This window comes from Leptonychotes weddellii, chromosome 8 (assembly GCF_054177405.1).
Source record: "Leptonychotes weddellii isolate Sample4059 chromosome 8, ASM5417740v2, whole genome shotgun sequence".
Taxonomy (NCBI): Eukaryota; Metazoa; Chordata; class Mammalia; order Carnivora; family Phocidae; genus Leptonychotes; species Leptonychotes weddellii.
The window spans coordinates 124213050-124227157 of record NC_138376.1 but is presented as its reverse complement, the minus strand read 5'-3'; the positions used below and the strand labels follow the sequence as shown (position 1 = coordinate 124227157).

The following is a 14108-nucleotide window of genomic DNA, read 5'->3' as shown; positions in this document are numbered from 1 at the left end:
TTTCTACTAACTTATTTTCAAGTTCACTGATTCTCTTTTCAGTTGTGTCTAGTCTGCTGATCAGCCCATCAAAGGAATTCTTCATCTCTAATATGGTTTTTATTTCTAGCATTTGCTTTTTTTCCTTTTTTTTTTTTTTAATAGTTTCCATCTCTGCTGAAATTCTTCACCTATCCATGTATATCATTCACCTCTGGTATAAAATGCTTCAGCATATTATTCATAGCTACCTCACGGTCTCTAATAGTCTGCTCTAGTCATCTCTGGGTCTGGCTCTGTTGATTTCTCTTTCTTTTTTTGGTATGTCTTGTGATTTTTCATCAATTGCTGGATATAATGTGTGGCAGAATAGTAGAGATTGCAGTTCCTTCCACTTTGAAATGGATGCCCTCTTTTGTAAGCATGCTGTGTGGGTAATTAAGTCAATCTAGTCAGTGGATGAACTGCCTTTGGGTTATTGTTGCTGCTTTTACTTTAAGCAGGCCTCACATTCCTCATATCCCCTTCACACTCCTTCACATTCCTTAGCATACTGTTTGGGGGTGCTCAAGAGTTTTCTTAGGATTCTTAATTCATTCTCAATTTTTAGCAGTCACTGCATGCTTGCACCACAAAGGAGTCTTGCTCTAAACCAGACTTTCATGACAGACTGCTGTTTCTTGTTTCTCAATGCTAAGCTTTTGATGGAGGTAGGCATTCTCTACCTTCCTGATCTCCCCCCACCCCCGTCTTAGATGGGCTCTATGCACCTGAGCTTTGAAGGTAGTGTTATCTTAATGTTCTTCCCCCTTCTTTCCATGGAACTAAATTCTAACTTGTATCCGTGGTGGTTCTTAAGTAGAAGAGTAGCAGACTTCTGCTCTGTGTCAGTGAAGGATCCTGGCACAAAAGAATTCCCGGTCCCTCCTCTAGGGGAATAGATTTTTGCCTCTACCCTTCTCTGAGAAGCAAAGGATATTTTGCCTGCACTCTTGAATGCAGAACTGTTTCCTGCCCCATCACCCAACAGCTTAAGGGTTTGGCTTTGTATAAAGAAAATGTCTGGGGAGACACACAAGGATCTCATTTCTGCAGCCTGCACCACTGACTGTACCTCTGAGCTCCTACCCAGTTGTTCTCATGAACACCCGTAGACATCCATAAACAGGAACTTGCACGTGAGTGCAATTTCCAATTATAAACACTCTGACCCATGTGTTTTTCCCTGAGTTTTAAATTAAATATTTACAAGAAAAGTTAGGTCACTAAAGTTCTACAGTGTGATTGATCTATTGTTTTCTTGGCAAGTCCCTTTCCTGGCCAATATGAAAAGAAAGCAGAGTTAATTCCCAGAGACTACTGTTCTGTTTGTGTCTTCAATTGCTTCACATATCTCTGTTCTAGTCGTTACTTAGTTGATTATCTTCTATTTCAGCTTTAGTACCACCTGAACAAACTCCTGTGGTCCAGGAGTGCTACCAGGGCAATGGACAGAGTTATCGAGGCATGTCATCCACTACTATCACAGGAAAGAAATGCCAGTCTTGGTCGTCTATGACACCACACAGACATGAGAAGACCCCAGAACACTTCCCAAAAGCGTATGTCTTTGCTTTTAACCATGAGAGGAACAATAACCAACTTATATTTCTGTTAGAAGGTCCATGCTATAAACTAACTTCTTAGAACCAAATTTCTCTTGGCTCCAGAATGTGAGGCAAAATGTCTTAGGTGCTTTGCTTTTGAACAAAAGCTCTGAAAAAAGAGAAGTTAGAGACTGGCTATCTTTCCTGAGCACTTTTGTGAGAGAAAGGGGAGATGTATAGAGGTGTTGAGTTCATGCTAGTGGAAAGCTCAGGAGAACAAATGACCAGAAACTTAGAAACAGTACCATTCCACAGCACCTGGTAAAGATCAATGCAATCTTTCAACTATGGAATTTTATCATTCCAAACTGCAACCTCTGAAGTGAAGTTTGTGTTTGTCATTGTATCACAGATATCTATATACTTGAATATATGTATTTTCATATATCATCTAATATATATCACTTAAGTTGTACTGACACCTGGATCTTGAGCATGAGTGGTCAGCAGTGGTAGGAGTTGCCAGGACTTGAAGAGCAAAAGCAGGAAGTATACAGATGCCGATAGGCAAAATGGACTGGTAGATGGACAAAGACCAGCATTTCTGCCATAAACATTTATAAAATGTAGGGGATAAAACTTTTTTCACATGATGGACAACAGGTATCAGAGGACTGAGAACTTTTAAAAGGGGAAATAAATTATTAGTAGTAAATTAGTAATTGGGCTTACCAAGACAGCTGGGGTTTTGTAGGCTGGGTAATAATAAGAAAGGATCTGTGCAGAGAAGGAGCTCAAAGAATAGGCACAGCTCTCCTTAAATCTTTGGCTGAATATAAAAGTGCACATGCACAGGGAGAGATTCCACAAAGTTCACAGGACAAAGAACAACTACTGAGGAAAGAACAACTGAGAGTGATGAGATAAACGGGGATTACAGAACCCACACAACATTGAGAGATTCTGTGTTCAGAGATTTGAGATTCTGACAGAGAGACCTCATGGGACACCATAAGCATTCAGTAGCAATTCTAGAAAAGTCACACTTTAGGAGTAGAATTAATGTATTCTTAAAATAAGGGCAATTCTAGAAACACCCCAGCAAAGCTTAAAAGCAATCCTAAAAGGATCAGAATAATCTGTAAGTAAATTAACTGTTTGCCACACATAAACTCAACTGTCCTTAGAGAAAAACAACAAAATCCAGTCACTCAGTCATGTGGCATCTACAATGTTTGGCACAAATTTAAAAATTACCAGACATCCAAAAATCATTAAACGTGATCCAGAGCCAGGGGAAAAACCAGTCAAAACAAGCGACCCAGAAATGATAGAAATGATGGATTTAGCAGACAGAAATTTTAAAAAATATTATAATTATGTTCAAGGATTTAAAGGAAAATATGAATATATAAGAGAAAAATTGGATGTTCTAAAGAGAAAAGAAAGCTATAGAAGAGCCAAATGGAAAAGACAAGACTTAAAAATATATATCTTAAATGAAAAATTCATCGTATGGCCTTACCATCAGGTTAGACATGAAAGAAGAAAAGGTTAACTTGAAAATAATGCAGCATAAGCTATAAAACCTGCAGCACAATGTCAAAACAAAGACTGAAAGAGAATAAACAGAACCTCAAGGATCTCTAGAAAAATATCAAGAGGTCTAACATATGTTTAAATCAAGTCCCAGGAGAGGAAAAAGATATTGAAACAAAAAAATACTTGAAGCAATGATGGCTGAAATTTTTCCAAAGATGAAGAAGATTATAAACTTATAGTTTCAAGAAGTTCAATGAACCATAAGTAGAATTTTAAAATTTTATCAAATTTTATCGAATATTTAAGGAGAAATAATACTGATCCTTTATAATCTCTTACAGAAAATAGAGGAGGAAGGAACACTTCTCAACTCAGTTTGTGAGGCCCAAAAAACTGAGATACAAAAAGTAAACAAGAATATTGCAAGAAACTACAGAACATTTTCTGTTGTGAACATAGACAAAAAGACTTAACAAAAATTAATAAATTGAATGCAGGGTTGGTTTAACATTTACCAACAATCAACATAATACACCATGTTAACAGAATAAAAGTGATAAATCATATGATTATAACAATAGATATAGAAAAACTTTAGACAAAATTTAACACTCATCCATGATTTCAAAAAGTCTTAGCAAACTAAGAATAGAAGGGAACCTCCTCAGTTTGCTCAAGGACATCTACAAAAATCTTCCAGCTAATATATTAATGAGGAAAGATTAATGCTTTCTCTATAAGATTGGGAACAAGAAAAAGAAATAAAGAGCCTAAAGTTTAGAAAGGAATCAGTACATCTGTCTTTATTCACAGAAAACTAGATTAGTAGATACAGAATCCTAAGGACAAATAAGTGAATTTTGCAAAATCAAAAGATACAAAAGTATATACAATGTCAATACACAAAAATCTATTGTATTTCTATATACCAGAAATAACCAGTTGGAAAAGAAAAAACTTTAAAACAATATCACTGACAATGGTATCAAAACCAAAATATTTAATGATAAATTTAACAAAGTGTGTACAAGAACTATATGCTACATACTACAAAATGTTGTTGAGAGAAATTTAAAAGATCTAAATAAAGATATACTGTTCATGGATTTAAGAGTCAATATTAATTCTTACCAAATTGGATTTTGGATTCAACCTACATTCAAGCAAAATTCCTGCAGCTTTTTCCCCCCTTTGTTTGGAAAAAGAGACAAAATCTATATGCAAAGGACCTAGAATCACCAAACAATCTATACAAATCTAAACCATCTATAGAAGAATACCCAAGTTGGAGGACTTACCCACCCTGATTTAAAGACTTACTATAAAAGTACAGTGTTCAAGACCACATTGGTACCGGCAGAAAGATACACAAATAGAGAAAGCAGTCATTGGGGGTATAGTCATACAATGGAATACTATTCAGCGATAAAAGGGAACAAGCTACAGACACTCTCAAATAGCACAGATGAAGCTCAAAAGTCACACGAAGGAAAGAAGCCAGGCCCAGAAGAGTATACACTGAGTCCATTTATACGATGTTCTAGAAGAGGAAATCTAGTTTCTGGTGAGAAAAATCAATAGTATTTGCCCCCACGGGGGCAGCAGAGATTGAGTGGTGACCCTGGGGAGCTTTCTGGGCGGGGGATGGAAATGTCCTGTATCAGGATAGGGGTGTGGGTTATACAGATATATGTAGTAATCAAAACTCCTCAAACTACCTTTAAGATCATGCATTTCACACTATGTCAAGGAGAGCTCAATTCTAAAAAAAAAAAGCAGGACTTCATTTCTTTCTTTTTTTTTTTTAAACTTTTTACATGTTTATTTTTTTTTTAATTTCTTAATTTAAGTTCAATTAATTAACATGTAATGTATTACTGGTTTCAGAGGTAGAGGTCAGTGATTCGTCAGTCTTATATAACACCAAGTGCTCTTTCCATCACGTGCCCTCCTTACTGTCCATCATCCAGTTACCCCACCCCCCAACCCACCTCGCCTCCGGCAACCCTCAGTTTGTTCCCTATGATTAAGTTTGTCTCCCTCTCTGATTTCAAAAGATAGACCTTTTGACACATCCAGTTGCTTGGAGACCCGCTGAAGGGCTTTTCTCGAGTTGTGGGCCAGGCTCTGAGACAGCCCCCTGCCTGCGGTATCTGCAGACATAGTGCTGGATTCCCATAATACATAGTATGTTTCAGATTTTCTCAGACAGCCACAGGTCACGGGTCTAAACTATAAAGAGGAATGCAAGGCTGAGAAGTCCGAAAGACTGGGCAGCTTTTAGGGGAGGCCTGGGGACCGAATTGCTCAGTGTCCCCAGGCTCCTCACCTGCTGTGCCTCTTTCCCAATTGTTTCTAACTCTCCCATAAGCCCTCAGCCCCCTTCGTGCACCCACACATCTCCTGTCACTCTTTCTCTAGTGTCATCTGCATCCCTCCATCCTACATGGTTGCAGCGGGTGTGGTATGAGGGAAGGCTGGGGTCCCCGTGACCTCTCTCCCCTGCCCCCGCATTTCCCCAGAAGGCATCCTTTAGAAACACATCCTGCCTGGGAGCTAGTTTTCCAGGCAAGCTTCCGTAAGTCTTTCAGAGCCCAAACCCACTTGATCTACCTGATGGGATACTTACAGTATTTTCATGCTAAGTGCATGACATTTTAGCAACATTGTGGGTCAGTGGATGGAGGGGACTGGCCTGAGAGTGTCCTCACAATGTCACTCCTCCTCAGGGAAATAAATTTGAGTTCTAACTTACACAGCTCTATGTATTCTTACAGAGAGAGAGAGAGAGAGTTGTACGTGCATAGGAAAAAAAATCTAAAACGTGCACTTTAAATTCAATATTAGCTATCCCTGGGGAATGTATGTCCCATTCCCAGGAAAAGGGAGACATTCGGGTACTTTTAGTTACACATTTTTATATCATCTCAGTTTTTATATGGAGCCCATATTACTTTTGATTTTTTAAATAATATCAGAATCTATGTTTTGAATGTACCCAGTTGTTTAGAAGCTGAGAGCCATCTGTGCTTGTCACATTATAATAATAGTTGGTACCTGTGGTGTCTTTAATGGAAATATTTCAGAGTCACTTATTAACACTCTGTTACAACAAAAAGTGGAGGGTGCAGAAGCGCCCCGGAAGATTCTCCACCTCTCACGACCTGTGTTGTGGAATTTACAGTGGCTTGACCATGAACTACTGCAGAAATCCAGACGGTGACAAGAGTCCTTGGTGTTACACCACTGACCCGTCTGTCCGCTGGGAGTTCTGTAACTTGGAGAAATGCTTAGCCACCGAAGAGAGTGGGACCAACTCCCCGACTGTGCCCCAAGTTCCGAGTGGAGAGGACACTTCCGAACCAGGTGGGACGTCCGTGGCCAGACTTCTACGTACGCGGGCGTCAGGATGATCAGGGGTGGACCACCTTACAGAGGCAGAGCGCGTTATTGCTGCAGGCACTGAGCGCTGGCCGAGGGTCCGCCATGTGGAGGCAAGCCTCGGGGAGCCCTTGCGGCAGCCAGAGCTGCTGTTGCTGGTGTCACATGGGTGGCCTGTGGTTTTAGGACTTGAAAACTAGTTGGTTCTGAGCGATGGATAAAATTTGAGCCTGAGTGGATCGAGGGGTTGATGTTGGCAGCGCTGGCCAGGATGGGATCTGCTAGGACACCAAATCCTTGCTCCCTCCATGGAGAAATAGAAATGATGGATTTGGTTTTGAATAGCCTGAATTAGGAGTGCTAGCAGGACAATCAAGTGAGGCTCTCCAACACAAACCTGGAAGGGTGGATGCGAGGCTTGCAGGGTCACCGGGGCTCAGCGCAGGGATGTGGTTGTCATCTGAGGTGGGAGGCAAGACCCTTCTGTGCTTCCCTGGCCATCGGAGTGCAGCTTTGAGTGCTTAGCACCTGCTTCTGGGCTTGTCTCCTGCCCCTTGCCCCACCCTGCAACCCCAGCCCTGGCATGAGAACTCAGGGTCCATGACTTGTCTGGCCACTTTCAGGTAATTCAAGATCCTCCAGAAGGTAATGATTTAAACAAGAACTTGGTTTCAAGTTGAGAGCCCTCTCCATCCTGAGGTGGGCTTGGCTCCCCCGCAAAGCTGGAGAACCTCACCTACTCTTCCCTTGAACAGGCTGAGCACATCTCTCTTTCCTCTTTCTTGGGGAGACTGTGGGCTCTGTGCCCATCTGGGTCTCCCTCCTAGATAAGACTTGAGACGACCTGCCGTGGGTCCCCCCTGTGCCTGCCTCACGTTTGGTGCATGGGTAACTCCCCTACCCCAGTCCTGGCAAACTTTGGGGTTGCAGCCTGCCCAGCACAGCCCCCTTCCTTGGCAGAGACGCTAGGTGGCCCAGCTTTTGCATTTTGGATTTTCCAAATGGCCGTCAGAGCACTGCTGCCCTGGGTCCCCCTATGGGACACTCACCACGTTCTCTGAGGGGTCTTGTGGAAGCCCCCTGTCCCTAGGCTGGGGCAAGAGATGAGCTTGGAGAAGGGGCCCAAGTCGTCTCTTTATGAACCTCTTCGCCCCAAAGGGTGGGAACTCACAGCACAGCTCCAGACAAAATAGTATCTTTTATAAAAATCCTGTTCAATTTACATTCTTTTCTTCCCCCATCCTGGTTGAGAATGAGGTGTTCGAGGGTCTTCTGACAGTTCACAGTTGCATCTGTTTGATGCGAATCCTCCAGGGGCTCTGTCTTACCACTCAGCTTGTTATAGAATTGACTATCTTCGTGTCCTGGCCAAAATTTCCATGCTAACATCTTGGCTTGTGATTATTTCCCAGGCAACAGCGTTTCCAGTAACTTGTTAAAATAGGCAGTGTTTGCTGTAATTGTCAACATTCCAGTGCTCTAAGGATGTGACCACAGAAACTGTCATATTGGAGAGTCCTAGCGGGGCTGCCTATATTCCCTAGCGTCCTGGGTCTGTGCAGGGACACGTAACCACCCATTTCTTCTTCCTCTTACAGACTGCATGTTTGGGAATGGCAAAGGGTACCGGGGCAAGAAGGCAACCACTGTTTTGGGCGTCCCATGCCAGGAATGGACTGCCCAGGAGCCGCACAGACACAGTATTTTCACTCCACAGACAAATCCACGGGCAGGTCTGGAAAAAAACGTAAGCCACTTTGATTTGAACTCTATTTTGCCTTTTGCTGACCAATCTTTGCAAACAGAATTGACCCTGTGTTACGGCAAGTCAGCCCGGACTGGTCCTTGGTGGTGGCAGAGGGGATTGTGAGAGATCTCGGGAACAAGCCTCCATGTAACTAGCACATGCATGGCGACTCCGGTGTCCAAGCAGACCTCCGTGCCTGTGACCACTGTCCTCGGGCTCCTCATTTCGTTTGCGTTTGGGATGTTTCCTGCTTGCTTTTAGTACTGTGTGCTGTTTCTAGTTTCTAGTGTTTGTCTTCTACGTTCTGGTGGTCAAGGATGAACTTCATGACCTTTTAGTCAAATCTGTCCAGAAAAAAAAAAAATGTGGTTAGGCCATGAGGACTCCACGCAGTAGGGTTTCCTCTAGTCTCACAGACTGTGGGATGGTTTACTTTGGAGGTACGTATAGGGAAGGAAAAGGAAGACATTGCCTTCCTACGGCTTGACCCATGCAACGCGCACAGTTCTTGGGAACAATTTCTGAACCAAGAGCAAACAGGTATCATCGGGTAGTGGATTGCTGACGTGAACCAGGGACGAGATGAGTCAGCCAAGTCCCATGGTCCTCTCTAGCTCGCTCTCTCAGAGGTCCCTGACACAGGCTGCTGGAGGGGAGGCCCCTTTATGGCGTCTCTACCTCAGGACTCCTCAGGTCCCCTCCTTCCAGGGGAGTCGCTCACAGCTTCTTTGAAGAAGCTGAGTCAAAACTTTATAACACCTTAGGATGTGCCAAAGGAATAACTTTGCCCCCTGCCACAAAGAACTAGGAGCACTGCCTTCCATCTTCCAAGGACAAGCAGTGACGTGTGTCAGAACACCTTCTCTGCCCTTCTCTGTCCCACTCTGCCTGGTCCCCAACACACCTGTCCTTTTTTTTTTTTTTTTTTTTAGTACTGCCGTAATCCTGATGGTGATGTCAACGGTCCTTGGTGCTACACGACGAATCCAAGCAAACTTTTTGACTACTGTGATATCCCTCAGTGTAGTAAGTTGCTTTCCTTTTTGTAAGGAGATAGCTTCTCAGATAAATGCAGTGCCACCTCCCAGATACGGATTTGCAAAAGGAGGGCTTGAAGCTGAGCACTTCAAGTGGGCTGCCCTCTCTTCAGCATGGGCCTCTTGAATCTGTCCTTCTGGTGGCCCTATTTGTTAGGGAGTCCCCCTTCCCTGACACCTTAAATAAAGTAAATACACAATCCTCCAAAAGAGCAAACAGGTGATCCCATCAGCCTCAGAATGCTCTCACCGAACTCTCCCGCTTGGGATGCCTGAAAAATTTTAAATTCAGTCCCCAGATAGGAAGCTGTCCCTTTCAGTGGCTGAGAAGTGAAAAAAATATACAAGCACCATGAAACAGCTAAGCATATAATGTACACTGTAAAGCTATAAATTGTCATCCTGAGAATTCAATGAGAAGGAACGTAGATTTTTACTAAGCCCCAAATCTCCTTTATCCTAAGATTACTATTCATTACCCATACCTTAGCCACATAATTTAGAGAAAAACGTGTCTGGGTTCTTCCCTCATTTCCGTGAGATTTTCTAGGGAGCAAGAAGCTTGGATCAGGGAAAGGGGAAAAGTTTGGAATAACAAATCCATGGGTAGGTCTGGAGAACAACGTGAGCCGCTTCGATTTGGACCCTGTATTACTTTCTGCTGACCTGTCTTTGCAAACAGAATTTGTCTTGGTTCCAGAAAACCAGGCTGGCCTTCGCCTTTGCATGGCTTGATTGCAGGTGCTTGCATCTGCCACGTACAGGGGCTAGAGCTGGAGGGGGAGAAGCTCCAGCTGCCAAGGCAGCGAAGACAAGCATGCAGAGGTGGTTGGGGAGGAGTTTGGGGTATGGGGTAGAGCACGGGAGCCACTTTGCTGGGGTTTGCGCATGAGCCACCCCTGGGTAAAGCAGCAGGGAGGAAGGAGAGGCCAGGGTGATGGGCAAGGTTCCACTTGGGCTCCTTGTCTGGATTTAGGGTGAGTTTACAGCTGAATCTTTCTTGCGTGGCTGTTTTCTCTGTTCTGTAGACACTCTCTTGGTGGCCCCTTCATCTGAAAGGCCTCAAGGGGAAGATCTTTGCCTTCCCTTCAGCTGGTCACTCCCGATCCTCAGCTCTGCCCCTTCTGGAGCACCTTGCTGCCTCGTCTGGGCCAGGTTCTCCATGTTGGACAGGCTGCCTATGGGCCATGTTCTTCATGTTGGACAGGCTGCCTATGGGCCAGGTTCTCCATGTTGGACAGGCTGCCTACTTGACAGGATTGCCTTTAAGTTGTCCTATCAGCCTGACATTCCTGCCATGGGCACCACAGCTGGGATAATGCTCCTCGATTCCCAGGGAGGAGAAGTACAGTAACTTCCCAGGTGCAGCCCTTGGCCATCAACAGATGCTCTAGCCTTCTAGAGGCTGGAGCTGTTTGGGCATTAGTGGGTGGTACCAAAGATGGGGCACAACCCCTATTGTCTAGGTGGAAAGGTAGGAGGTAGATAAAGCATATGGGCAAGTGAGTGTCAGTCATCCCCAGGGTGTTGGGTTAGTCTTGGGAAGCTCCTGGAAGTCCTGTCCAGAAGCTGGCTGAGAGAAGTTCAGGACAATTAGCTCTGTTCCATACGATCACACACACACACACACACGTGTACATAATGCACACACAGAGCTTCACATTAAAAAAACTACCCACAGTGCCTTGCAACGGGGATGACAACTATGATTTTCAGTAAACTTTATGTGGTTCAGAGGGTGATGATGATGACAAAGAAGATGAGGATGATGATGAAGATGAAGATGGGAACCTAGAATCTACCACATCAAGTCAGAATAATAATTGGTGTCAGTCAGGTCCTCTCAGCAAAGCTCTCACTCTACCACCCAACTCTACCAATCTACTTAACCGCCCCCCCCCCCATAATACAGAAGTCCTTAGACTTTCCTGAAAGGAGAAGGTTCTGTGTTGTCTACTGTCACTTCCGAAACTTAGAAAAAAATATCCCCAAAGATGCTTATGATCTCGTGATTTAGTTTGGGCTTTGAAAGGTCAAAACTTAAGAGCTTTGGCCGTGACCCACTGATTTCTCTTGAGTTGTGTGACAGAATTGCTTTCCCTTCTTGAAATGTCACTCTTGTTTCCACTTCTTACCACAGCGTCCCGTTCATTCGATTGTGGGAAGCCCCAGGTGGAACCAAAGAAATGTCCTGGAAGGGTTGTCGGCGGGTGTGTGGCCAACCCCCATTCCTGGCCCTGGCAAATCAGTCTGAGAACAAGGTGATGGTATTTCCAGAAACAATTAGTTCCATTCTTCTGTGTAAGCCCCAAAAAACCTTTCTATGTTCACACTCGATCCACGCAACTCGGGGATCTGTACCAGCCTTTATCATCTTCTTAGGAAGAAGGAAAACTGCAAAAATTTTAAAAATTCTATTTTCCTAGGTTCTCTACTTTGAAAATGGCCCGAATTGGAATATTTTCCTTCATCTGGGCGGCTATTGTCAAAATGTGCAGATGTAGCGATTTACACCACGTTCCAATATTGCTGGAAAAGTATTGAAGATGCCCGGAGGGTCTTATAGATGTTGATTGTCTCTTTGTAGGACAAAGGGATTGGGATATTTTTGGAAATGTGGGATGTTGAGGGAGGCATGGACAAAATTATCTAGAGTCTTTCACCGATAAAGATTCTTTTTTTTTTTATACTTTCTTGAATTATTGAATTTAATCAGAGGGTGCTCACCGATTCCCAAGCACCTTGCCTTCTGTGTAGGATGATAGTTCAGGATCACCATAATTTAAGAGTGATGGGTTCTGATCCTATGGGACCCAGAAAGTTTGGGTGATTGTTTCAGTGGCATGGGCTTCTAATAGGTCCAGTTTTCCCGGGTGTCTCATATAAAGCACACGTGTGAAACAGGCTAATCTGTTTTTCGTGTTGCTTCGTCACCTCATTTCCACACCAGGGCCCACGTGCACACTCAGTTCTCGCTCTCAATTGCCTTCCTTCCCTATGCATGTGAGATGCTATTGATAAACTTGACTTCAGTATATTTCATTCTTTTGTTGAGTTGGCTTTTCCTTTCTTTGCCTTCTCATTTATGAACTCCTTGCTCTACAAACCTTCACCTTTCACATATTTCAAATTCTTTCTTTCCCAAACTGTGTTGTGCTCCATCTCCTGACCGATTATTTCCATGCCTGCTGTCATTATGGTGGGCTTTGTTTGGAGTGGTTCACACCAAGAGGGTAAAATGAGCAGACTCCAAGGAATCACAGCTGTTTAGGGTCACATTTGGCTCCCTGAAGAATGACTTGTTGAGCCTTGTAGAGATCTTGTCATAAAGAAATAAGAGAGGCCTCAAGGGGAAGATCTTTGGCTGGTCACTTCTGTTGGAGTCCAAGGCCAACAAGTCCAAACCGTTGACGTGGGCTTCCTGTTGCTGCCACGTGGCTTTGCTCTCCTGTGGACAGGCTGTGCCTGAGCCTCCCCCCACCATCTGAAGTGTGGTGAGGATGAGACCTGGAAAATCCACTACTGAAGCCCAACTCAAAGTTCTGGCCATACTGATGATGGGCTGGTAGGCTTTTCCTTTGGGAACATCGACATGATCACAATTGAGTGAACTCTTCTTTCTGGCTTTCTGTAGAACATATCCTCAGGTTTGAACTAAAATTCTGTCATGTTTTCCTTCTAGATTTGGAAAGCACTTCTGTGGAGGGACTTTAATATCCCCAGAGTGGGTGCTGACAGCTGCCCACTGCCTGGAGAGGTATGTCTGGGGGACAATGGGGATGAGGACTTGTCGTAGAGTCCCTGACTCCCTCCCCCTCTCCTTCACTCCCCCTCCCTACTCCCTTCCCCTCCCTCCCCTCCCCTCCTTTTCCCTCCCCTCCCCCCCTCCCCTTCCCTTCCCTCCCCTTCCCTCCATGGCAGTGACACTAGGGACCAGGGAGCAGATGTGAAGGCTGAGGCAGAATTGCCAAGCCCATTGCATGAGGGAGGAGGGGAGAGTGCCTAGAGAGAAACAAAGAAGGAAGACCCGGTTCAGGTGGGTTCGTAGGCCTGGGTCAATGGCAGGAAGACCCGCTCATTGTGACACGCATTGGTTCTCCTGAGATGGGTGTCTGTCCTCGTACTGACTCCATTATTGATTTCATTCTTCCTCTGTGGTTAGCCCAAAAGCACCCCAAGAGCATTCCTTCGTGGCCAGATTTAGGTAAACAGTGAACTTTGTTTCTTGCCACTCAGAGCTCACTGGTTTCTTGCCACTCAGAGCCAAGGAGGGAGAAGACGCCATGTTTATGACTCAGAAGGGCACTTGATGAAGGTGCTGGCACATTATTTTGCTCTTAATGTCACTGTCTTTCCTAGATCCCCAAACCCTACAGCATATAAGGTCATCCTGGGTGCACACGAAGAATTCACTCTTGGATCAGATGTTCAGGATATAGAAGTGTCCAAGCTGTTCTTGGAGCCCACACGTGCAGACATAGCCTTGATAAAGCTGAGCAGGTACTAGCTCACCCATGGTCTTTACCCTGACATCAGTGAAAACATTCGTTTATGTCTGGATTTCATGAGCGTAACAGGGTTGTGGGGGAGAAAAAATGTGGGGGGGCACACCGTCTCGGACATGGAAGGCACAAGGGCTTTGGGGAACAGAGAAAATCTGGGCTCAGCCCCATTCTGCCACACTGGCTGTGCTCTGGAAAAAAGGCATCAGGATTCAGTTTCTTCGTGTGGAAAAAGAATAAGCTGAAGCATGAAGTACGTGGTTACTTCCGAACTTTCGCTTAATGTTCGCCAGTCAGCAAATATACATTCATAATCAGAGAATTCTTCAATGCT

At 44.3% G+C, this 14108-nt stretch overlaps 1 protein-coding gene across 2 annotated transcripts in view; it reads left to right on the top strand.

Moving 5' to 3' along the window:
* The window catches only part of PLG (plasminogen), a 38634-nt gene that overhangs the window by 18891 nt on the left and 5635 nt on the right, over positions 1 to 14108 (top strand). For both annotated transcript variants that reach the window (XM_006734280.3, XM_031029207.2), the window contains exons 10-16: positions 1415 to 1580; positions 6292 to 6473; positions 8087 to 8235; positions 9168 to 9261; positions 11413 to 11533; positions 12955 to 13029; positions 13632 to 13772. In XM_006734280.3, the coding sequence (XP_006734343.1) occupies positions 1415 to 1580; positions 6292 to 6473; positions 8087 to 8235; positions 9168 to 9261; positions 11413 to 11533; positions 12955 to 13029; positions 13632 to 13772 (928 nt within the window). The remainder of the gene's footprint in view (positions 1 to 1414; positions 1581 to 6291; positions 6474 to 8086; positions 8236 to 9167; positions 9262 to 11412; positions 11534 to 12954; positions 13030 to 13631; positions 13773 to 14108) is intronic.